A 7,858-nucleotide genomic window follows, 5' to 3' on the forward strand; every position below is an offset into this window, starting at 1 on the left:
TCATTAGAACATACACTATTTTAATGACATAAAGTAAGTTGTTTTCAAAGCTAAGAATTCACATAGCCCAACCTAATCCTTCTCATAATCTAATGTGCTATTGCCCCTTGTTTTTTACCCTAAGTTTCGATGATTGCCACAATTTTCTATAGAGCTGTCAAAGTGGGTCGGAACCCATGGGCCAACCCGGCCCACCTTGAAAACGGGCCGGGTCGGGCCAAAAAAAATTGAAGTTTTATAGTAAATGGGTATATCTCAACCCGGCCCACTTTGACCCGGCCCACCTGGGCTAAACCCGTGGTGGGCCGGGTGGCCCACCAACCCACCAAATTTTTTTTTTGCAATAAAAATTTAAGTATAATTTGTAATTAATTTTGTATGATAGTATATTAAAAAATTTTATTTTAGACTTTTATCATGATTTGTATTTAATTTTGTATGATGAATTATGACTTATAACTATTAATGATGTTAATTTTATGATTATTATGTTAATTTATAATTAATTTAAAATTTTAAATTTTGTTAATAATAATTTTTTAATTTTTGGTGGGCTGGTGGGCTGGCCCGTATAACCCACCAACCCGTGGTGGGCCGGGCCGGGCCAAATTTTTTTTGAGAAAATCACAAGTGGGCCGGGTTGGGTTGGCCCGTTTTTAAAGTGGGTCAAGGTGGGCCGGCCCACATGGGCCGGGTTGGCCCGTTTTGACAGCTCTAATTTTCTATTAATCCCCTGCCCTTCCATCTTATCACTTCGGATTTTGTAAGGACCCAAGGAGACATCATTTTTGCATAAAGGAAAGTCAACACTCAACATAGGACCTTTGAAGCTACGCTTCTCTTCTTTCTCTCCTTAGCTCTTCGGTCACTGTTGCACTTTAATGTTGTGATATCAAATTCATTAAACACATTTTCTTTTGATATGTCATTTAAAATCCTGTCTTATACCCCACAATTAAAAATAAATAATGGTTGCTATTTTAGTTATATTATTTTATTAATTAATAACTCATAACTAAATTATAATAAAACAATTACCCCATAATTAAAATTAAGAGAATGTTCTTATAAGATTTTGTTTAAAAAAAAAAATACTAAACCGGATAACCGCCATACGGTGACTCACTTGTCACTACTAGGCAAGCGTAGAAGGGGTCCAAGGGCACAACGGTAATTTCGCCCCGTTTTCGACGTGTATATAAAAGGGTTGGTTGGTGTCCGAAATTACGGAAACGAAAATCGCGAGAGGACTGAACGAACGAAGGAAACGCAAGAGAAGAAGAAGAGCGAAGAGCGCAGAGTGACGGGTACAAATTCAAAGGTTATTGGAAAACCCCCCAAACAGTAACACGATCGATTGAGGTTACTGTTTCGGTCTTGATGGTGTCGGTTAACCCTAACCCCGCCCAAGGCTTCTACTTCTTCGATCCTTCCAACATGGCCCTTCCCGGCGTCAACAATCTCCCGCCGCCGCAGCACCCTCCGCCGCCTCCCGCCGGAGCACCCTCCGCCGTGGAGGATCCCAATAAGAAGATCCGGAAACCCTACACGATTACCAAGTCCAGGGAGAGCTGGACCGAGCAGGAGCACGACAAGTTTCTAGAAGCTCTCCAATTGTGAGTCCTTTTTTTATTTTACTTTTCATGGAATTCAAATTCCTGTATTGGAGAATTGGTGACTGTTTTTAATGGTTTTGGGGATTCCCTAATTCTTGAGTTTTCTAGATAATTCGTTAATCGTTAGTTAGGGTTTTTTTTAATTAGTCAAGTGACTAGTAAGGAGTAGGTGACTGTAGTGTGAAAGCTTTGGGATTTTGTTTTATATTCGTTTTTTTAATTGTGGATCTCGAAATTATTTACTTTTTTTGGTTTAATACATCAGTAGGTGTGTGAACTTTTTCGAAATTAGCTAAAAGCTTGTAATCAGGTCCCCGATCTTCTTCCATTTTTTGTAATTGGGTCCTGGATGGATAGTTAGCTTATGTTAGCTTAAAACTGCTATAACAAAATAATAATTTGCAGTGGTTTTTACTTTTTACCAATTCCCAGACCCAATTACAAAATTGTAGAAGATTAAGGACTTAATTACAATTTTTTAGTTTAGGCCAGGGCCTAATTAAAAATTTATAAAATGTTCAGGACCTACTACTGATATTATTTTTTTTTAATATGATTTTGATATAGTTTGGTTGGTGTTATTTTATTGATGTGCTTTGGGTTTTAGTTTTGAGCAAGATGAAGGTTAGGTTAGCAAAAGGGACATATTTTAGAATGGGAGAATTGAATTTCTTTATGTGGTCTTTGTTTAATAGTTATAAGATTAATTTCATTACTTAAGTTCAATTCTGCTAGGGTGAGAAAAAATTAATGATTTGAACGTAGGGTGGCTAAGCATTACAGTGAGAAGCAATTCAATTCCCACCACTTTATGACATTTAGTATTTGGTCATGTTGCAAACACAATTTTACACAACTAAATGAAATTCTGAAAGAGCAGCATCCATATATATCAGAGAACAAAGTGGTCTGTTTTAAGCTAGTGCTTTTATTATTTCAAGGATTTGTGGTTTATTTACAACATGCTCTGTAGTGTTTAGACTTTTCACCATTAGGTTGCCCCCTCCTTTCTATCCAGGAACGAGTGGCAGTGTGCAGATTTGTTTTTTAGAGGGAAGATAGATTGTTAAAATAGTTTGTTGGTGCTTGATGCATTAAACGGAGTTCTTGTGAATAAATTATCTTATGGTTCCTAAACTTTTTGTTTCACCTTTCTTTAATTATCTACTGTTCAAGAGCCTCATCACATTTACATGCACATTATTTGTTTTATAGATTACAAATTCTTTTGAAATTTATGAATTGAAAGAATTAGGGTTTAGAAACTCCGTAGCTCATATAGAGAGAAGCATCAAAAAAAGATCATAAAGTCATATGGTTGGTAAGAAAAGCAACACCATGCTTTTTGGATAACATCATCTATGCACCCAAAAACAGCTTTTTCCCCCTTCTGACCTTCTGTTGATTGCTTGTCAAACCAGCATATGTAACAATCATGATGGTTCATGATTTATTTGTTTATTTTTGCTTATTTTCCTATCTGTTTCTCACCTTCTCTTGACTAATTTCAGATTTGATCGGGACTGGAAAAAGATTGAAGCATTTGTTGGTTCAAAAACAGTTATCCAGGTAATTTATTATTCAAGTCAAAAGGAAACAAAGAACAAGTTACTAACAGATGTTAAATGATTTTGGTTTCTTTTTAAAACATTGAAACATGACAATAATAATTTTTTTCTTGATTTCCCAAAGACTGTCAATTGAAGTCCCTGACCGGAGTTTGAATCTTCACATAGTTTTTTTATGCTCTTTCTATATTTGCTCTTACTAGCAATCCATTTTAATTTTTTGTTCATCAAATATTTTTGTTTAGATTTTGTTGCATCATAGTGGAATGCAATTTTTTCTGTTTTTCTTGAGAAACCTAAGGGTTGATATTGATGATGGGTTTAAAGACATAAACCTGTAATTTGTTACTTTGTTGCATTTTTAATCAAGTAGAAAAGAAAGGACATAAAGTTATAAAATCTTGTTGGATTATATATTGCATATAGTGTTTATTTCATCAATTTTCTAGTGGTGAATCTTTGACATTCATTTCATGTTCCTCCAACTATTCTTTTTTCACTGTTCTATGTAAAATTCTATTTGGCAGATACGGAGTCATGCACAGAAGTATTTTCTTAAAGTTCAGAAGAATGGAACAAGTGAACATGTACCTCCTCCTCGGCCAAAGAGAAAAGCTGCTCATCCATACCCTCAAAAAGCTCCTAAAATCGGTTAGTATGGCCAATAGCAACCCCTTTTGATGTTCCCTTCAGTGGTTGTTGTCTATTATATCAAGTTTTGAATAACACTGGTTTTTGTTTTTGCATTTTATCAGCTGCTACTGCATCCCAACTTACAGGCTCATTGCAATCTCCATCTGCTTTCGTTGAACCTACATACATTTATAGCTCAGATTCCTCATCTGTGCTTGGAAACCCAGTTACTAGCATGCCTTTGTCATCTTGGAATTATAATGCTACACCACCACCAGTCAATGTGCCACAACCACAAGTGATTAGAGGTTTTTCAGTTTGTTCTACACTTTTTCCTTATTCAAATATGTACCTTTTACAGTCTATTTTGTGATGAATTTGAAAAATGAGGAGAGTTCTGCTAACTTTGAAAATTTTGGTTTGTTAGATGGAATGGGATTGACTGGAGCTGGACAAGCTGTTCCTCATAATTGTTGCTATAGCAGTAGTAATGAAAGCACCCCTCCAACTTGGCCAAGTAGCAAAACGATTAATCAGGGTGACCAGGGCAAGCCATTTAAAGGTTGGGAATGCTTTTCAATCCCTTAATTTGAACTTAATTCTGCTTGAAATTAACATAATGGCATAATCACAAATATTAAGTTGGATGTTATAATAGACATTAGACATAGAGAACGTAGTTTATAATACCTGTTGAGTTTTGGCTCAGCTAAAATCAGAAAAAGAAGCCCTAAAACTCGTAGTTCCATTCAAGAGTCATGACCATCTTTCTGAGATGATTTTGGTTTAAGCATTGCCTGATTGTAACCTTTCTTGTTCAGTTATTTGTGTAGTCGTAGAATGCTATGTAGGAATCAGCTAGTAAAAGATAAAGCTTTTCATTCATTAGGATATAGAAGGAAATAGGAATAACTGAAAGAATAATTCATGCATCAGCTTCTTATTCATTAGACTAGGCTTATTTCACACAAACACTAGAATACCATCACCAAACCCCAGCTATGCTATGTTATCCTTTGATAAAGAAGTTGCCCTGATATTGAAGTTACAGTCTTAGCTTTTGTATACTACTAGGGAGAGTAGTGGAGAAGAGGGGGGTTGGAGTTTTAATTTTTGTGTTATTTTTAATTTTATTGTGAAGCTTTACATAGTAAGCTGGACTTAGTGCCTTAAAAGTATAGTGATTAATTACATTGGACTGGAATGAAATCTGAATTGCCTAAAATATAAACTGAGATATTAAAGAGTTCAATTAAATGTATGTCTAAGATCAAGAAGAAAATTTAATGCTGAACTACAAGTTTTTTCAGTTTTGAAAAGGTTCAATGGAAGAAAAAGAATGCTAAAAATAACACATTTCATAAAGTCTCCAACTCTCCATTTGTTTATATACAATCGTTTTCAAGAAGCACAAGCAGAGCCAGTCAGCCATAGATCCTTAGAAACAGTTCAAAAGAATGAAGGAAACTAAATTATATTCAGAACTCTAGAGCTGCTTGTTGAGTAGCAGCCAAATTAAATTGTGAGCTGGTACCACTGCTAGGCCTACTGTGCTACATAAAATGTAATACAGTTGGCTTATGGTTGACTACCAGAAGTGGGACTGGACCCTTAATTCAACACAGGCATTTTCATGTATTACTGGGGCTTCAAGAAACAATTAGGTCTGGGCTAGAGATATTTAATCCAAACATATGGATCTTATAAAACGAAATTTAAAATACACTTTGTTCTCCTTTCTGGAGTGAACAGTGCATATAACATTGAAGCTATAGTAGTTGGTTGTATTCATTTACATGATTGTTTAACTTGTGCGGTCTTATTTGTGTATAGATAGATACGTTTGAGTGGTATTAATTTTATTAAGTTTGTTATGCTATATGTCATGATGTTGCAGATTTGCAATTGTTGAGCTTCTGTTTAGTTCTTATTTTCATGATTCTTGCCATGCTCTTGTTGACTAGTTTGATTTGTCTGTGCAGTAATGCCAGATTTTGCTCAAGTCTACAGCTTCCTTGGCAGTGTATTTGATCCAAATTCAACTAATCACCTACATAAACTAAGACAGATGGACCCAATAAATGTGGAAACGGTAATTAATATCAAGTCCATCATTTTCTTTGCCTCTATCATTCTTTTTTCTTTTTGGAATTTGTAAATGTCAAAGGTTTGAAAAAGGAGTCTGCTTTTTGGGGTTTAAGTTCTTAGCTTGTATGCCTGAGTAATTTATATTGTTCTGTTTTTGCAGGTATTATTGTTGATGAGAAATCTCTCCATCAATTTAATGAGTCCTGAATTTGAGGATCATGTAAGTTTATTTCCAATAGGCGGCACTTTTGTTATTTTTCCCACAGACTTAGTGATGGTGTACATTTAGTTATATGCCAAAGTCATCTTTTAATCCTTGTTCCTTACTTTTATTCTGTAACATGACAAAAGATATGAGATGGTATTAAATTGCTTTCAAATTGATTGATTATTTTGAAGCTAGTAAACAAATTGATTTTGCGATGTTGATATTTGTTGCTTGAAGCCTCATCAAGCCCCTAGGTCTGGCAAAATAGAATTTTCGATCTACAATTGCACCTACGTTTGATACTGTTAGCGATTTTCAAAATTGAACTTATTTTCTATATGGGATTTCTTACTTGGGTACTATACTTTGCAATGAGTTTCTCAATTAATAAATATTGTTTCCACATCTTGTTGTTCGTATGTACCTGCTTGTAATTTAGTGTTTGTGCCATTATTTAAATATGTTAATAATAAAATTAAAATAGACCCTTGTTGATTCCTATTTTTGAAGTAAATTTTATTCGTATGCAACATCAATACTCAGTGATGTTCAGAACTCATTGGAGATGACTATTTTCACACACACAAGTGTAATAAAGTTAGTTGGCCATGAAGCGTAGGATGCATTATTTTATTTTATTTTGAATTGCATGCGTAGCTCTTCAGCTGCATTCTATTCTTATTCTGCTAAATGACAGATCTATCCTCAAATTTAGTGTATTGTATGATCCATGCTGTGGCTGTAAGTGTTCTCTTATTATTCTGTTTGACAAAATCCTAGCATCATTTATTTTATTTTAATTTTCATAACAAGGACTGCATCATAGTGTACTGACCCATTATTTTCTTGCCAAACCTTAAATGCAGAAGAAGCTGCTTTCATCATATGACACCGACTCTGAGAAGTCAAAGTTTGTTAATATTTGCAGCACAAATAAATCTGAGAGTGCCGTTCTCTCTGCTTAGGATGTTGCCACGCCGAAGAGTGTTTTCAATATATTTTCTGAATGCACATGAAGTGGGAGCAAGAAGGGGAAAAGACAAAAAGTTTTTGCTAAAAGGAAGTGTAGTGTCTAGATGCATGCTGTATATAAATATAAATATATGTATACCTTTTGGATTGAGTTTTTGTTTGTTTTAGGCACTGTTAGTCTCGTAGATATGCTGGTGTTTTGATTTGTGTATATCTTTTGAAGATGATTATCCTTGGAATGCAGGACAATGAGAGTTCTGCTAGGTCACTTCTGGAGGCTATACTGTACAGCCTGTTGAGTGCTTTTGTGTGTTATGCTGTTTAAGCTTAGAATTAGTACATGAGCGGTGTTAGGATTTAGGGGTGCCGTTTGCCTTGTATATAAAGCAATAAAACACTGTAGATAAGTTTCTCCTTTTCATGCCTGTACATTATAATAATTATTATTATAAACCCTATTTGCTACCTGGTCTCAACTATATGTATATTTTTCTGTAATTATAGAGCTGTTTGGTTTGAATTTATTTTCAACGAGTTAAATACAAACTAAGTACATAAATCAATTAAATACATGATTGGTGAGAATAACGATATTTGGTAATTCAAATATTTTAAATATTTCATTGACATCTTATTTTCCTTTTATCACATGGTTAGTACAGGTCAATTTCTTAAATATCTTTAATTTCTTAAATCAATTTTTTTATATATGTCATTATATTTATTATTTTCTTTTTACATATTTTTTTTCTTCTTCCGGGTATAGATAGGTA

At 34.4% G+C, this 7,858-nt stretch overlaps 1 protein-coding gene across 1 annotated transcript; it reads left to right on the top strand.

Annotated features, from left to right (window-relative positions):
* The first annotated feature begins 1,213 nt into the window (after nucleotides 1-1,213).
* Nucleotides 1,214-7,561, top strand: LOC109799289 (protein REVEILLE 5). The gene is made up of 8 exons (XM_083070185.1): nucleotides 1,214-1,616; nucleotides 3,128-3,185; nucleotides 3,712-3,835; nucleotides 3,940-4,125; nucleotides 4,245-4,379; nucleotides 5,800-5,909; nucleotides 6,066-6,125; nucleotides 6,980-7,561. Exons 1-8 carry the CDS (start codon nucleotides 1,381-1,383, stop codon nucleotides 7,076-7,078), a joined length of 1,008 nt encoding a protein of 335 aa, XP_082926311.1. The 5' UTR covers nucleotides 1,214-1,380; the 3' UTR covers nucleotides 7,079-7,561.
* Nucleotides 7,562-7,858: the final 297 nt, after the last annotated feature.

The sequence above is a fragment of the Cajanus cajan genome, chromosome 3 (genome assembly GCF_000230855.2).
Source record: "Cajanus cajan strain Asha chromosome 3, NIPB_CcT2T_4, whole genome shotgun sequence".
In the NCBI taxonomy this organism is placed as follows: domain Eukaryota; kingdom Viridiplantae; phylum Streptophyta; class Magnoliopsida; order Fabales; family Fabaceae; genus Cajanus; species Cajanus cajan.

Bases quoted from the DNA above. Each gene is read 5' to 3' on its own strand.
- LOC109799289 (XM_083070185.1), top strand. From the start codon at position 1,381: ATGGTGTCGGTTAACCCTAACCCCGCCCAAGGCTTCTACTTCTTCGAT. The intron at 4,126-4,244 runs GTTTTTCAGTTT...TTGGTTTGTTAG, and splicing joins ACAACCACAAGTGATTAGAG to ATGGAATGGGATTGACTGGA. The intron at 4,380-5,799 runs GTTGGGAATGCT...TTGTCTGTGCAG, and splicing joins CCAGGGCAAGCCATTTAAAG to TAATGCCAGATTTTGCTCAA.